Source organism: Podarcis bocagei (genome assembly GCF_964188305.1).
Source record: "Podarcis bocagei genome assembly, chromosome: 3".
Lineage (NCBI taxonomy): Eukaryota > Metazoa > Chordata > Lepidosauria > Squamata > Lacertidae > Podarcis > Podarcis bocagei.
Genome location: NC_138127.1, coordinates 58,449,077 through 58,467,232, shown reverse-complemented (window position 1 = coordinate 58,467,232; position 18,156 = coordinate 58,449,077). Strand labels below are relative to the sequence as shown.

General features: G+C 41.4%; 1 protein-coding gene across 7 annotated transcripts in view; it reads left to right on the top strand.

Moving 5' to 3' along the window:
• LOC308583880 (uncharacterized protein C6orf118) overlaps positions 1-18,156 on the top strand; it is a 49,896-nt gene that overhangs the window by 7,114 nt on the left and 24,626 nt on the right. For 5 of the 7 annotated variants that reach the window (XR_014006472.1, XR_014006473.1, XM_081188258.1 and 2 more), the window contains exons 4-9: positions 540-599; positions 1,574-1,698; positions 3,350-3,408; positions 3,674-3,861; positions 5,308-5,361; positions 6,269-6,330. Coding sequence is in view for 5 of the 7 variants with exons in the window: in XM_081188258.1 (XP_081044384.1) it covers positions 540-599; positions 1,574-1,698; positions 3,350-3,408; positions 3,674-3,861; positions 5,308-5,361; positions 6,269-6,330 (548 nt within the window). In the remaining 2 variants the exon portion in view is untranslated. Of the gene's footprint in view, positions 1-539; positions 600-1,573; positions 1,699-3,349; positions 3,409-3,673; positions 3,862-5,307; positions 5,362-6,268; positions 6,331-15,178; positions 16,236-18,156 lie in introns of those variants that run through there. The other 2 variants (XM_081188256.1, XM_081188255.1) reach the window with 2 other exon arrangements.

Genomic DNA, 18,156 nt, shown 5'->3' with positions numbered 1-18,156 from the left:
ATTTATGAAAAAAGAAACTGCATTTATGAATTATCAAAGGAAAGGGAAAATTTCAGTGAAATTCTCATTAGTGGCTGCAGGTTTTTTTTATTGTGTTTAACCTGCTTTCAATGTGGCCAATGAGTTTCATGAGTGCCCGTTCATTCTATAAATAATATTTTGGGCAGTCTGCCTTCTGCAGCCTCCCTGAATTCTCACACTTCCTGAAAACCGCATGACCTCATCAGCTGGGCTTTTCTTGAAGTGCAGGAAGGCAAGGAGGGCTTCTAATAGACATACTAATAGTCATTGTCACATAGAATAAGTGGTAGTTCCCAAATAAAATGTACAAACTAAAACTCTGGGTATCCTTTGCAGTTGACCACTAGCTTATCAAGTTCTTTCGCATCTTATAGGGAATTTTAAGTGTATTTGAAGATCAGGAAGGAGTGAGATGTCCTGCCTTTCCAAAATCACTGTGTGGGAACAATGAATATCTAAGTGCCATCTCTAAGCTATGTAGATATCTGATTGTCTAACTTTCTTGTTTGGCTTTGCAGACTGAATATGAACTCTACATGCTGATCCTGCTGGAATCTCTCCCTACAATGCAGTACAGAGTAAAAAAATCATTGTTTGTTTTTCAATATAATGCAATGTATGAATCCGTCTGGGCCTGTCCCAGTGCTCCTTTGTTGTAAACGTAATGGATGGCACTTTCTGCCATCCACACTTTATATAACATGTGTCCCCAGTTTCAGGCAGCACAGAACTCAAGCGTCCCTTACGTCTAATGGTATAGCTGGGTTAGTCTTCTGTGTGTGCTCTATTAGGCCTCCTTAGCACTTGCAGTAGAATGACCTTAATTTATTTTACTTATTAAACTTGTATACTGCCCTGTACCCATAGATTTCAGAGTGGTTCACAACATTAACTTCAGTATGTGTGTGTATGTGTGTATAATACATAATAAAAATAAGAACAGAAGCAAACCAATAATTTCCCCTTTCCACAGCATATTTGAAAGGGCATTGGATGTCAATCAGCCAAAGTCCTGCTTGAGGAGGAAAGTTTTTGCCTGGTGTTTAAAGGTGTATAAAAAGCAGGCAAAGAGCTGAATTAGATTTTTCTTCTTCTAGGACGTTTCTAACACAGGGGAGCATTCTATCCCTCGCCTGTAGTTCAGATTACAGATTACTCATTCTGCTGTAAGTTTGGATCTGGCCTGTGTATTGTTGTCCCGTACTTGATGTTGCTCAGTATTTGTAATTGGCCTTTATGCAGCGACATGAATCATAGGCAGTGTACACACCACACATTTAAACTAGCCCCCTCCCTGAATTCTTGTAACCGTAATTGTAAAAGGGGTGCTGGGAATTATAGCTCAGAGAAAGGCAAAACTACAGTTCCCAGGATTCAGTGGTGTGTGTGTGTTAAATATATGGTGTGTCAAATGTATGCACATAAACACAAACTCAAGATATGTTCTGTCACCCCAGTTAAGAAAAATAGCGCAAACCGGCTTTGCTCACAGCTATGCTTCCTCCTGCTGGAATGTCCTAATGGCTGTCTTTGTCGTTCCACCACAATATAGACCTTGCAGAATGAAGTCAAAGGCATGGAGAAGAGGGCAGCGATGACTCATGAAATAGAAGAGAATAGGCAGGAGGTACAGGATCTTGTGCAGAAATCCAGACTGGCTTTAGCAAGAAATGAAGAGTAAGTTGTGTAAGTGTGAAATGTTTATACAACACACACACAGAGAGAGCCTTAACTAGGGTAACCAATATTCTTGTGGGTTTGATAGGCACAGCACCAAGGCCTAGACATAGATTTTGCCAAATGAATTGGCCTGCAGGGATGTGGGTAGGGAATTCAATTGGCACTTACAGGTGAACATACCCAACCTGCACTTTCTGAAACAGGATGCGAAGAAAACTCAGCCAACTTTTGAAATTTGCACTTCTCTGAATTTTGCGATGTGGTTCTTCAGCCACACAATGTGTTGTAATATGCATATACTAGGGTAAACGGATTGGTGAAACTAGCATATAAAAATACATGTAATAAGGGGCCACGGCTAGGCAAAAATACATAGAGTTGTGTATGTGAGGAGAAAATGGACAGATTTGCTTATATCCAGAGTTCCACACCTTCTGAATGTTCCATTATTGTCCTTCAGTAATTAATGGGGCAGAAATAAGTAACTGGTACAGACAGAAAGGTGTTTTTGGTGGTTGCTCCTGTTTCTGTCTTTCTTCTGTGGCTCAAAAAGTTTCACCTGTTTTACCTTCTTACTTATCACATCATAATCCACTTGGCACAGAACAAAATTTTTCGGCTGTGAATATATGTGGTGTCTTAGGCTCCACGCCTGCACACAGTTAGGCAGCTTAACCCCTATTCATGCCAATGGGATCTAAGTACATTTGTGCAGTGCAGTTCCAAAATTACTTACTCCCAGTTGCATTCAGTTCAACAGGACTTGTTCTCTAATAACAATGTTATGGACTTGCAGGCTTAATCTCTTGCCAAAAGTCCTGGAATTTATTGGCCCTTTTCCCAGTAAAAGCAGGATGTGAACAAAGTCTGTCGTGCTTTCTGCTTCTCTGGTATATCCATGAATATTCATGCCCTCAGAATGATATCAACAGTATATTATTAAAAGTAACTTTGAAACCTTGAAGGAGACTTCTTGGTTGCCTGCACTAAAATCTCGTAGGGCTCTTAAAATGATTGTGTAGACACATCCCTGATGAATCAAGGAACTCACTTTACTATCCGGCATTGACAAATGTTCAGAGCTGTACATGTGGATTTACAAATTGTCCCATACGATAGAACTGGGGAAAAACTATGTATGTTGCTAACCCCAAAAATGAGCACCTGCAATTTGTAGGGCTGAGTGAAGCCAACCTAGTTTGATGTGCACTTATAATAACGTCAGCCTTTGCAAGGAGTGCTCCCCCCCCCTTTGTTTGTCATTCATTCATTCATTCACTGATATCCTGCCTTATGGCTTACGCCTGACACCCACAAAATAAAATACCCACAAAAGGTAAACATGGAAATGACTGGAGAATATGGTCCTTGTTGTTTATATTTGAGAAAAGGGCAATCAGGAGAATCTGATTGCTATCCAAGGGCTTCTGCCTTTCATTCATGCAGCTAATAAACTGGTGGGTGAGCAAACACACAGTGCACATTTGGAGTCATTTTGCATTTGGAGTAATCCTCATGTAAACACATTCAACAGGATCAGCTCTTCCACTTTTGCTTGGGTCTGGCGTATATTGTGCAAGTCTTAAAACACTGCCACTGCTGGACTGGAATGAATTAGAGGCTTCATTTTCTTTCTTTTACATTTCAGATTAAGAAATGAATTGGAAATGGAGCTGTGGATGAGCCAGTCTTATGAAAAAATGACGGGTGAGTGGTAGCTTTGCTTTGAACAATGGGACTGACGTGTTGGATGCTTTATGGATCGTACAGAAGAACTGTAAAATCAGTGGGCGTTGTCCAATATTGTGCCGTAGTTCTCTACAGTGTCAGGCTGCTGAGAGAGACATCCTGCTGAGGGAAAAGCTACTTCACTCCTTTTCTCTCCTCAGCCTGTTTGGCTTTTGCCGTTGGATTGCAAGGTTGCAGCTGCAATGCTCCATTCCAAACCACCATCATGTTTTTGCACCTGCAGAAAAGGAACGGGAGGAGGCGTCCAAAGCAAAGACTCCTGTCCTTTCCAACGCTGAGCTACTTGCATCCTTGCGATGCCAAGTTATCACGACATGGGAGGAAATCCAAGCAATGCAAAAAGAAATTAAAGAAACGATGGCGGTTGCTGGCATCGCCAACATCCGAGAAAAGACCGTTAAAGAATTAGAGGTAAGATCCAAGGGTATAATGAAAAGGTAGGTGGGGATATCACCATGTTCCATTCTGTTGAAGGTGGTATGCCTTAGTTTTATGTTTCTGGGATCTGTGATTCCGTGCAAGGTTGTGATCTTGCAAGTTTAGCCTGAAAACATGTGTTTGGGAGCTCTGTGAGCTCACACAGGTCACATGACTCACACAGGAGCACAGCTGGGAAGACACATACCCTGATTTCCAGCAGCAACAAGTTGGGGAGTGTTAAGTTGTGGGCGAACATATCAGACGACACAGCGATTCTTCCAAAGCAGCTCTTTATTTATAAGCTGGAACAGAACTGAACTGAGGAGCTCAGTTGGCCTGCTTATATAGAGCTCCACTAGAATGCAACAGTAACCATTTTCTGTAACTAGCCAATCACTGAATGTCACTTTTGATCCTTCATTTGCATGCAAACTATCCAATCACTGAATGTCACTTTCGATCCTTCATTTGCATAACTATCTACAGTATCCCCCTGCTGGCCCAGGGTGAGAACTTCAGTACATAACAGAGAGTATGCAATTAAACACACACACATCCACTAAAACATGCAGATTGTTAAAATAAGAACAGCACAGCATCAGTCCTTTCTTTAAGAAACAGCCACTTCCCAAAAGCCTGTTTGAACAAGGAAGTCTTCACCTGCCAGAAAATAACAAGGAGAGAGCCAGTATAACTTTTCTTGGAAGGGAGTGCCAAAGTCTGGGAGCAGCCACCAAGAAGGCCCTCTCCCGTCGCCCTACCAAGCATACCTTGGTTAAGGTTAACCACAGCTTAGGGTTTGGATGTACTGCTAAACTGTGGCTAGCTGAAATCAGAAGCAAAAGTGAAGCAAAAGTTTACAATCTTCTCATTGGAGGGAGAAACTCGCAAACAAAATGAACTGTGTCAATATTTCATGGCATTCTAGAAAAGGAACAATGGCTAGGAACAGTGAATGAATCCATGACAAAGGAAAGGGGATGATCATCTCTTTTTGTTTTGTTTTTTACACACTTTACATATATCTGAGCAGATATCAATGTATGTAGGTGGAAAACATGAGCTTCCTGTTATGTTATTTGAACAGTGACAAACTGCCCCTCAACATTTTATTTGCCTCTTGTGCAATACCAAGCAAGATGCTAATACCAGCTCAGACAGAGCTTAGCAGCGCCTCCCCACAATCCGGAAGGTGATTTTTTTAAAAAAAGTGTAAGGGATTCTGGACAAACTTACAGGAAGCTTGAAAGTGTAAAAAATGGTTTGAAAGTATTAAAAAAAGGGGGGGCTCCAATATTGAATTCGTAGTGCTGCTCTTTACTTTTTGACATTCTTATGATTCTATAGGATTATGGTTTTAGCAAAATATTACAGTCTTTACTGATCAAAAAAGATGGCAAGACGTTTAAGAAGGTGCATATTTATGATTTTTTACAGGGTGAAGCATCAAAGCTCCAAGCATCTAACAAGTTTCTTAAAAAACAAATAGGAGTAAGTTTGATTCATTTTTAGTCAAATACATCCATTCAATACATCAAAAACTGCATCATTAGAAAAGGTACTTGGCCTACGGCTACTAAATGTTTTGGAAAATGGTTTATCTGTCTGTCTGTTCTTTATGGGTTAAGATACCTCGTGAGATATCATTGTCTGATTGTGTGACTGATCCCAAGATGGAGGAGTGGGTTTTGGCCCATGTTTGGACACTACTGGGTGCCATTTTGAATCAGGATGGTGGACTGAAATATTCCAGACTACACTGCAGCAATCTGGGGTTTTGTCAGGACAGGAAGAAGGAGAGGCAGGCAGACTCTACAAAGAGCAGTGTGGGACTTTTTGCAAAAGGGCTTTCAATCAGCCCATGCTGCGCTTTCTCACTAGGATAATTACATTATCCACTTATAAATTTCAGGCCGGGTACTTTTCACAAGTCTGCTATATATTTTCTGCCCACTATGCATTTGGACAACGCTTAACTAGCATGATAGTTCCTCAAACAAAAAACAAACAAACAAAACAGATTTCTATCTATGTTTAGATACAGTTGGATGCCATTTCGAATCAAGATGGCAAACTGAAATTTCCAATACTGCACTGATTTTAACCACTGAGTTCAAAACTTTTTTGGTTTCTTAGAATTCCCAAGCTGTGCCATGTGCAGAGCTGATAGCACCAACATTTACATATATAGACCTATATATATGGCACTCATTTCATCAGTATATGTACGTCAGCATCATTAAGTCACATATATAAATATCTATAAGTTCTTTATGTAAACAAATAGCTATGAATAAACATTATATATCTGTATCAGTCATCTGTGAATCTCGTGGATGTATATTATATCAACCAATTTGTTTCGAGTAAAGAATCTGTCTCATTTTGTGTTTCTCAGGATGCTGAACAGACAATCACAAGTGCATTACAGAGGCAGAAGTTTAGTGAGAAAAGCCAGCGGTGAGTCTGAACGTTCTAATAATAAACTAGGCGAAGCTTAAATTGTGCCTGAGCTCACTCAGAGTCAGAGTAACCTAGGGCTTAACTATGGAGTGCATTCAGCAAGAGCAGATGAGAGTGACCCTGAACAACTGCATTTCTCTCATTACTGAGTAAATGTAGAGTCCCCACAGATCAGGCATTGGAAAAAAGGTCCCCGGATCAGAAGGCGCTGCTTCCATATAAATCCGAGTTCCCTAATACTTTATTTTTTAACAAATCTTGAGGACTGAAGCCAGATATGGCTCTGTTCTTTATACTACCTGCCACAGATTGGTTATGGAATCCCCCTTACATTATATTTACACCATGCACATGCTCACAAAAACATTAAGCAAGGCTGCAGTCTTCTGGACACTTATCTGGAAATAAGGCCCCTTGAACTCTGTGGAGTTTACTTTGAGTTACACCTACATAGGGACATGTGCCATGTTAGGGATTGTGAGGAGAGCATGCACGATGTATTCAGTCAAGGGACTTGTGCCATGAAGAATCGGCCATACACATTTGAGTGCCAGCCACCCAAACTGCAGCAAACAATCACTGTTTGTGACAATCTGTGGTGGTGACCCTTTGAAAGGCCTTATACCAACATAACTGATTCCGCTACAGTTGAGAGGTGAACAAACAGTAGCTCTCTCTGGGACAATTGGTGTGAGAGCTTTCAGTAAGTGCAAAAAACAAAACAAAACAAAAAACAAAACAAACAAAAAACCCATCAGAGGATGGTCACCAAAAGATTATTTCTAGCCAAACTTTCATTCATCCATTTGTTAGTCACTAACAGTCAGTGAAGGGATTTTGTAAAGATGGAGAAAAACATGTGCTGTTATTCAGCACCATGAAGAGAAAAGCTAAGCCTGCTCTGCTTTGATGACATCGGAAAAGGGAAATGCAGAAGGATATGAACAGCTCATTTTCCTGCAAGAATAATGGAATTTGTTATGTCAGAAGTTAAAAAACCCAAATCAAACCACAGTGGTGTTATTTTAAAATCATTGAAATATGGCTATCCTAGAGGTTATTGGCAATAAAATATTAAGGCAATTAGCAGCAGATAATAGTGGGATACAAGGTTAATTAGTCTCTTTTATAGGCTGTTAATTATTAAAAGTAATTAGCCAGGAGACAGTTAAAGAAATGCCCTTACTAAATATTTTTTAATGTGTTAAACTTTTAAGACGATTTCCAATTTTGCTCCCAGTGAAAGTGCGCGTTCAGATTCCTTTAAATTGTACCATGCCTTGGAGATATTTGCATAATAAGACAGTTTATAAATGAGGGTGCTCCCAAATTTTGCCCTCCTTTTATTATGATTCTCATTTTGGGAGCTGGCGTCAGTCTCCTTCATTATAGATTAGGGAATTTGAAAGGCTGTGAGGAGCCTGAGAATCAAAGTCTGTCTGGGAGGCATAATTGAAGGAGGGTGTCTAATTGCGTGAAGTCAGAACTGGATCATCTCCCCCCCCCCCTTGCCCTTAGTGCTCAGAAGCTTATTTAAATGGCATTAATTAGCGGCAAGGCACAGATTAATAACGAGACTATTCAGTCCCCAAAGGAGCAACTTCTTGGGTGCTGTGTGATGTTATCTGATGACTGAAGGCAAAATGTGTGACTAAGTCAATATTTACCTGCACACAATATACCCAGCTGGCTTAGCTCTTGTTACCAATTCTCCGTAATATAGAATCACACATAGCCCAACCCACCCATGACCCTAAGCAAGAACTAGAGGAACGAATCAGATGCATATCCAGATGTGCATTGGGATGAATGTGCATGCATGTATGGATACTGCCTGTCCACACTGAATTGCTTTCAGTAGCCCACACATTTGAAACACACATCTCCAGCCATATTTTGATGCAGTGGGTTATGCATAAATCCTGTATCTTCATTGAAACTGGGACTAGATTAGGATATTAGAGTTGGAATGGACTACAGAGGAATATTCTTATATTCCTATTCACTCCCTAAATCAACATATGTAAGCTCGAATGTTGTTATTATTGCTGCTGCTGCTGCTACTGTTAAATTTCTTTATCCTCCACTCTCCCTTTGAGATGTCCAAAGTAGTTTCTGTACTGGTCCAGTAAACGCTTCCGCTGCGCCACCAGCAACAGCTCTCTTTGCAGAGTATTAATTAAGTCCAGTGCAGAGATTCTTGTTGCAGTACAAGGCTTCAGAGTCTCAGCAGCAAAGAAATAACGACACAGGGAAGCCTGTCTTTCCAAAGACAGGTTTATTGCAGAAAGATAACAGAAACACCTCCAGAGCTTTCGGACATTTTTGCTTCACGCCCCAAACACAGAGAAAACAAACACTCTTTATATACTGAGCAACTTAACAACTTAACAACTTAACGAGCTTGACTACTTAAAGTCACATGACATTGCTAACTTGCCAGCGTCTTAGGTTTCACACCCTAACACCCCCTCTCGCTGGCAATACAAAAAACAAAATTACTTCAGACCCATTTCTTCACAAAAGTTTTCATGCCGCTGAAACCCAAGCGGTTTTGTAAAACCATCAGCTTGATTTTCATGACTGGGACAGTAATTTAATTTAACAATTCCTGCTTTTACCGTTTGACAAACATTTTGAAAGCGGATATCCAAATGTTTTGTACGACCTTTAAACTGCCCATTTTGTGCTAACTTAAGACACGGTTGATTATCACCCCATACAGTGATTGGAGTGATGGCCTTTTCATACATCTCTTGTGCCAAGCATTTGTAAAATTCTAGATCTCTACATAACTCAGACAAGGCACAGAACTCAGCTTCTGTTGACGACAAAGCAATTAGGTTCTGTTTCTTGGATCTCCACCCAATCAGAGAGTTACCAAATTTTATTACACAGCCAGACACTGATTTTCTATCCTTTAAATTTGCCCAATCACTATCTGCCCAACAAGTAATCTGTGCTTGTCCTTCCGAAGACAATTCAAGGCAAAAATCTTTGGTGTATTGTAAATATCTTAACACTCTTTGAATTCCTTTCCATGCATTTACACTAGGTTTCGAAGCTTCTCTGCTGAGTAAGTTAACAGCGTAAGCAATATCTGGTCTACTCCATTGCGAAAGATGAAGTAAGCTTCCCAGTGCTGACTGAAAGATTTCTGCACGCTTGAATTCAGCACTATCCTTGAACTCATTGTCTTTTACAAAACCCATTTCCATTGGTGTTTTAACACCTGCACACTCCGTCATGTTAAACTTTTTCAACATTTGCAATATCTTGCCTTTTTGATTCAGTAGAAAACTGCCATTTTTGGTCCTATCTATCTGAACACCAAGATAGACCTTCACATCACCAAGATTCTTAACTTTGAAGTGTTTATTTAACTCTTTGGCTAGTTTTTTTACTTGTTCTTGTGTCTTTGAAGTATAAATCAGGTCATCTACATAGACAAGCAAAGATTCTTTAGCATCTCCTGAATTTCTGAAATATAAGCAATTGTCAGCCTTGCTCCTGCTAAAACCAATGCCTACCAAAATGTCATTCAAACACTCATTCCAATTATGAGCAGATTGCTTGAGTCCATAAATAGATTTATGTAGTTTCCATACCTGATTTGATTTACCAACTTTCAATCCTGGCGGTAGCTCCATATAGAGCTCTTCAGCCAAGTCTGAATGAAGATAAGCTGTAGAGACATCAAATTGATTCACTTTGAACCCTTTCTGAGCAGCAACTGCTAATAGTGCCCGTAGGGTTTCACTCCTTGAAGTGGGTGCATAGACTTCGGAATAATGTAACCCCTTTCTTTGCGTAAAACCTCGAGCTACAAGTCTTGCTTTGTACTCTGGTTTCCCCATCGCTGTTGTCTTTATCCTGTACACCCACCTACAACTTACTGCCTTGGCACCTTCTGGCAGTTTGGTGATGGAAAACACACCCAGTTCTTTCATAGAATTCAACTCCTTTTGCATGGCCTCACACCATCTACTGGCCTCCTCCTGGGGTAATTGCTCAACCTCCTCAAAACTTTCAGGTTCGCAATTTGCCAAACCAGCCCAAACACTGATAGCTTGGTACCTTTCAGGAGGTTTACCTTTGTTGGTACGCTTAGAACGCCTTAACAGTTCCTGTGATGTTCCTTCAGTTTCCCCCTCTGACCCAGAATCACTAGTCGTCACCTGTTTGTCACTAGTAGTTGAAGAACTTTCTGATTCTGACTTTACACGTCTCTCTTGCTGTACAGGTGAACTTTTAGAGCTAGAAGATTCTGACTTTACAGACTTGGGTGAACTAGGCGATTTCTCACCCTTGTCCTCAGACTCAAATTCCTCAGTCTGTTCTGGAACTAATACCTGCCCTGGGACCTGAGTTTCATTGCTACTGTTCACCACATCAAATAGTATGTCAGGATTTCCATGAATTTTATTCCAACCATCCTGTTCACAAAATTCTGCACTTCTGCTGATTGTGATTTTTGTTTGATTGCCTTCTACATTTACAAATCTCCAACCTTTTGTGTTTGCTTGATAACCACAGAAAAACATTTCTTTAGACCTAGGATCGCCTTTCCTACGTTGTGCCCTAGGCACCAGCACATAAGCACGACATCCAAAAACTCTTAGATGATCAATTTTTGGTTTTTTCCCAAATAGCATGAAGTAAGGAGTATTGCCTACTGTGCTATTGTACACTCTGTTAAAAGTATAATTCGCATACAGTGCAGCCTCAGCCCAAAAACGCTGTGGAAGTCCAGAATCAAACAGCAAAGCAGTAATGGCTTCCTGTAATGTTCGAAATTTTCTTTCGGCAACTGCATTCTCCTGTGGTGAATAGGGATTGGTAAGTCTATGAACTATACCTTTCCTTTTTAACCACGTCTCCAGCGTGTGGTTCACATATTCCCCACCACGATCTGACTGTATTTTACGTACCCTGGTGTCAAACTTACATTCGACTTCTTCAATCCAATCCATCAGGATGGAAGCTGCTTGTGATTTTTCTTTCAGAAAGAAAACCCAACTAGCCCTTGAAAAATCATCCACCAAAATTTGCATAAATCTCGCACCTCCAAGCGATTTGACTGGCATAGGGCCACACACGTCTGTGTGCACAAGTTCAAAGGGTTTCTTACTTACTCTATCAGATCTAGGATAGTTACATGTCTTAACCTTAGCATGTTTACAAGCACAACAATCCAGAAAATTTGGACAGGGTTTAATGTTACACCCCTCAGCTAAATCTGGCATCTTGCTTACATACTTAAAGCATATATGAGCTAACCTTCTGTGTAGTAGATGTGCACAACCTGTATGAGGAGCCTTATTTACACACTTAGCTTGCGCTTCACCTGTTGAACATCTACCTGCTGCTAACTGCTCTTCAACCAAAACAAAAAGCCCATCCTCACAGGGAATTTTAACTAGCTCCTTTCCCTGTTTTGAAATGGTGCACACATCATTTTCAAACTCAACCTTAAAACCACTTTTTACCAGGCATGACACACTCAAAAGTCCATTCTTCATTCCTGGAAGAACAAAAACAGGAAGGTTAGTTTGCAAACAGTTAACATAAATTGTGCCTTTAAGGTTCATTTCTCGTTTACTATTGTCTGCTATAGTCACGGTTTTTGCAACTGGCAATGTCTTGCAGTTCATCAAGCGGCCACTAGATGTCACTGGAACTAAACTGTGACTTGCTCCACTGTCAATTATCCACTTCAAAGTTTGTTGGCTCCTTTTAGGACTCTGTTGTGCTGCCATTGCAGATAGTCCCTTATCAGCACCTGCTCCCCCTCTGGATCGTTGATTCTTGTAGTTCTCACGTCGTCTTCCTCTGTAACTCCGGAAACTGGCCTTGGACTGTTGAAATTCCTGTTGCTTTTCTGGACACTTTGCTATCAAATGAAACCTGCTTCCACATCGAAAACATGACTTGCTGGCCATAGCAGACACTTGTGAGGCTTCCTTACAGCTCTGCCTGCTAGTTTCCCCACGCTGGGAATTATCTGAACATCCAGCCCTTGGGGTATTTGAATTATCAATACGTTTTCGATGATGTTGATATTCTTGTTCACACAATCTACCAGTCACATAATTCATATTCAGCTGGTCCTCTGGCAAAACTTGTAAAGTTAGTACTAAGTTTTCAAACCCTGCATGCAGGCTGCTAAGCAGAGTATAAACTTTAATATTTTCAGGAAAATTCACACCTAAAGATGACAGTCGGTTGAAATACTCAGTCATCTGTGACGTGTGTTCAACCACACTATCCCCTGGCTTCAGTTTCAACTCATACAAAGCACGTATAATGTTCACCTTCTCTCCGGGCGTGGCTCTATGGTGAATTCGCTTAAGAGCTTCCCAAATTTCAAATGCGGACCTTAAATTTTCCACATGAGGTAATTGGGAATCGTCTATCGATACCATCAACATGCATCTAGCTTTAGTGTCCATTTTATCATGTTCCCTGTTCTGGGCATGTGCAGCAGCCTGTTGCTCTGCTGTGGCATCTGCTGCAACAGCCACAAACGGCTTTCGCCTCTGGACATAGTCAGCCCACACTTCTTTGGCTTCCAACCAGACTTGAGCCCTCTTAGACCACTGCACGTAATTAGCAGAGTTCAACTTTGTAAAGGGAACCTGGAAATTTTCCATTGCCATTCTTGGGGTCTGCTGCTACTCCCTCTGTGTGCCCCTTCTTCTCTTTCCCCTTGGGATTTGTCTTACTCACTTTTCAGACGCCTCCAGCCTCCTTTAAGAGCTGGATTTATGACCAAGCCGGTCTTCTCTCATCCGAAGCTGCTTTCACTTTCTCTGCACACAATACAGCTGTAGAAACGTAGAAAGAGTCCATAACCTAAGAGAGTTTCTGTACTGGTCCAGTAAACGCTTCCGCTGCGCCACCAGCAACAGCTCTCTTTGCAGAGTATTAATTAAGTCCAGTGCAGAGATTCTTGTTGCAGTACAAGGCTTCAGAGTCTCAGCAGCAAAGAAATAACGACACAGGGAAGCCTGTCTTTCCAAAGACAGGTTTATTGCAGAAAGATAACAGAAACACCTCCAGAGCTTTCGGACATTTTTGCTTCACGCCCCAAACACAGAGAAAACAAACACTCTTTATATACTGAGCAACTTAACAACTTAACAACTTAACGAGCTTGACTACTTAAAGTCACATGACATTGCTAACTTGCCAGCGTCTTAGGTTTCACACCCTAACAGGGGTCACATGCAATCCCTCATCCTGTGGCTCAGGGGACATACTAGACAGAGAAGAGGTGCATTGCAGAAAAGTCCCTGCTAACAAAAAAGCTCCTGAAGACTTTGTCAGCTTCAACCCAGGTAGGAATTAGCACTTGTAGAAGATGAACACCCTTGACCTCATCCAGGCTTCCCTTTGTGCCATGTTTCTAAGCACAGTCTGTGCTTTAAAGCTCTGTGTCTAAACACTTTTTTCTTTTATTTTTTTGCCCCAGCGCTTTCCCCATTGAAACCCACTCTTACCTACTCTTACCACTGAATCAGAGCAAATGACAACCCATAGAAAACCCAATTTTGCTGTTTTTTTCCGATTCAGCTGTAGAAATCAGCGGGGGCAGGGGAGCTGTCCAACCCAGAGCTTGAAAGCACAGATCTTTGCCTAGAAAGCAGAGACACTGAGTTCCGCCCAGCGGGGGGGGGGGGGGAGGCTCGGCGTGTGACATCACACATGTGATGCACACGTGTGACGTTATGCGTGTCAGGAGGAGCCTGCGAGTCCTGATGAGGCCCAAAACCACTGGGAGGGGGGACAATGAGGCCTGCCACTGCTATGGAGAGGCCCGGCAAGCCCGCCACCATTGCAGGAAGGCCCGGCAAGACCAAGCCCCTCAAGATGGGGGTGGGGGCTCAACTCCACCCAACATACTTGGGGGGGGGTACAGTTGGTGTGGGGCAAAAGGTAAGTGTGGAGGAGCCCTAAGAGCCCATCTCCCAAACATGCTCTCACTATTAGGAGGACTCTCTGTATAGATGGCATCATGACAGGAACATTCTGGAACAGTCTTGGAGACCACAATAGACACAGAACCTTGCTTCTCCACAGAACATTGCTTCATATCCTATGAAGTAAATGAATGAAAGAATTGATTTCTTATGAACACAGACCAGAAATACAGACATATACGGCAACAGAGAACAGGTAAATAGGTTAAAATTAAACTCTATAAGCTAGAACACGGTAAATAGTACAGATATAAAACAATCGAAATATGTACAATAAAACCTTAACTGCTAATTTAAAATATGTGTGCTAAGACATTGACCTTTGGATTCATTCAGGGCTTTTCACCTTAATTGTATAGCAACAGCAGCAGCAGCAAATAATTTAGCCACTTTTGAGGTAATCTCTGTTTCCCTGTTCTCTATTAGATATTTTAAGTTGTAGTCATCAGATCTGCTTGGGATTGGCTGCATGACTGGAGTGATAAATACTGAAAGTGTATCTCTGTAATAATGGCAGTATAGTAGGATATTAATAACAGTTTCAACTTCCTTCCAACTGCATGGGCATATTCGTTCTGAATATGGGAGGGGCATTGAATCTGGCAGGGGTAAAAGATCTTCTAAATTTGAGTCTTTCTAGCTTAGATAAATGAACCATTGACAATTTCTCACTTGTAGATTGTCTAGTGCTAAATCAACATGGAATAGTGAGAAGATGGGAGAGCAAATTACTCTTTCCCCACAACATTTGAGGCTACTCTTTAATAAAAAAAGCAGAGAACAGTTTGGTGGGGTGCTTCAGCCAAATACTTGCCACAGTGGGTTTTAGCCACAAGTGTGTTGTTGTTTTCATTTGTTTTTAGGCATCTGTGGGGGATGGTGGAGGACTTCTTGACACCTGAAGGAACAGAAAGATGCTTTGTGCCACTAGAACAATCATCTTCTGATGATTCTTTGTGATAAGAATGAAACAGTACTGTGAAAAATGAATGATGAGAGATATTTGAACTTGTGCATTGTATGCTACTTGAAAAAACAAACATACCAGAAATATGTCTCTATTCTTTAGCATATGTGAACATGTATTATGACTCTATAAAATGCTAATTCGGTTTCCCATAGGTTGCTTCTTGTTCTGATAGAAAATTTCCCACCATACTTGAAGTTTGCTGTGGCAAATCTGGGTTCCGTTGCCATAAACAACTGAAAACTGATTAATTACTTTCCTTTACCCAAGAAGTAAAGTGAATGGCAGACAGACGATACAGCAGTTACAAAATATGTACTATTTTCTACTTCAAAATTAAGTCTAGAGTAATCTTCCAAACTTTTCAGTGGAGTACTTGGATGGTTTGACTGTAAGGATATTTTCCACTGTGACTTTGATTTATTCCCCTGAATGCCATTAAATGGCACATATAAAATCAATCCACTGACTGTGTCATTAAAATCACACACTGGCCCATCTTCTTCCAATACATGTTCTCAATCTTCCATAAAGTTAGGTTTACGTGTGATTTGATTTTGGAAATATTTATGTGCCCTCCTCCCCAACCACTGTACAATTATGTTTATGCTACTGCCATTGTTGTTTTTTAAAAACCAGCTGATGCAAAGGACCAATTTACTAATTCATGTGGTATAAGTCTCAAAGTAGTTTGTGCAATTTTTTGTTTACTGGAGAGTCTATCAGAAAAAAAGACTAGCTCACATCCATTACAATTTCTTTGATAACCTCCCAAATCCTTTGTACCATTATAGGATTCAATGTTTATTAGCTTCTTGGAGCAAATCATCCAAGACACAGCAATAGAGATGAACAATTCCTTTTCCTGATAGACCCCTCACAAAGAGCTCATTGCTTGAAATGCATTGTGATTTATTTGAACCACATTAATAAATTGGTCTCTCTTCCCTGTTGCCATTCTCTTTGTTTCCGCTTTGTAGTGCTCTCCCTTTGATACATTTTACTGTTTTGGTTACCTAGTCATAGCCTGTATACCAGCAATGGATATATAAAGATGAAGGCATTTTCCGCATTTGCAGTCTGATCAGAATTATTTGTGACATGCGCCTCTTTGGCTTCAAATGAGGCGTAAGGCTTGCCTTAGTTAATTCCACTTCCAATGTGGAAATTTTAACAGAAAAAGAGCTTTTTGCTGTGCCCATAGGAATGGCGGGGGAAAAGGTTCATCATATGGGAACTCATATTTGGGGGACCAAGGGCTCTGGGTGGGAGGAGGGAGAAGATGCTGTTTCAGTTGGTGTAAGACAGTGTTGGACAGCCTGCCTTTATCAGGTGCAAAGCCCTGCCTACACGGCCCAGCTAGGATTCAGATCAACAGATGGCAGGAAAGCCCACCAGTCTCCAGTGACTGGCCTGGGAATTCCCGAATGGCCGACCGCCTAACCTTGGCAATGCACCTGAGGGGAAGGAGCCTGGCATGATGGGCCACAACAGCCGTCCACCCTGTGACCGGGTAAGCAGTCATTATCAGTCAGTGAGTTGCTGTAAGAGTGTGTAGTATTAGCTACCACAAACTTAACTCTAATGATGCCATCGTAGACGGAGGTGTACCTAAAAAGGTAAGAGCCCTGCAGGATCACCTAGGCCACATTCACACCATACATTTACAGTGGTACCTCGGGTTACATATGCTTCAGGTTACATACGCTTCAGGTTACAGACTCCACTAACCCAGAAATAGTGCTTCAGGTTAAGAACTTTGCTTCAGGATGAGAACAGAAATCATGCTGTGGCGGCGCGGCAGCAGCAGGAGGCCCCATTAGCAAAGTGGTGCTTCAGGTTAAGAACAGTTTCAGGTTAAGTACAGACCTCCAGAACGAATTAAGTACTTAACCTGAGGTACCACTGTAAAGCCCTACGATAGCACTTTAAACAGTCACGTCTTCACCCAAAGAATTCTGGGAGCTGCAGTTCGCAAAGAGTGCAAAAAGCAATTAGGATACCCCTCTCCCTCTCCCAGAGCTACATTTCACAGTTCCTTGTGAAGAGGGGTTGATTATTAAACCACATATATATGATTTCATCTAAAATTGCTAGGCACTTTTCAAGAATTAGAAAACACGGGCTTGCTATCAAAATATAAATACTGCAGCCATCTGTTGCATGCCACATCAATGGTACTGGCTTTCTCCAGAGATCCTGTAATTGCAGTTTGGTGAGGCAGGCTTTTAAAAACTTCCAGCCTGCCAAACTGCAGATCCTAGTGTTCTCTGGGGAGAGGAATCGACTATCAAACCCAGTCCGAGGTCACAATCCAACAGGGTATTATGTGCACTGAAATCTGCTGCTTTGAAGTTTGCAATGTAGATCTACCCAAAGATAATCCCCCACCAAGTTATGTGGACCAGAATCTAAAATTATCTAACTGCATTGCTGGATCCACTACTTCACATCAAACTCCCAGAGAGAGTTTGATGCAACTCTGCACTCCTATACACCTTCAAGTGAGTCAGAGCTCCCTCTTCCCTACCTCTCTTGGCACTCTCTCCCTCTCGCTTCCTCCCTCTCCCTCCCTCCCTCTCTCTCTCTCTCTCTTTCTCTCTCTCCATGCTGCTGACAGCTACCTGTCAAGACAGATCTCTAGGTATCTCTTAACCATTATCTCCCTTCAAGAGACATCAAAGAGCATTCTGGACTATCAACCTGCAATCTGTCTGACAAAGGAATGCCTCACAGTATTACAACATCTGAAGGCATGGTCCAAAGTACAGCACTTGTAAGTCCATTGAGTCTAGTGGGGAAGAGATTTTAGAGAACATTAACTTGCCCACTGAAATCAAGCAGATTTAAAAAATGCTATATATTGGATCATAT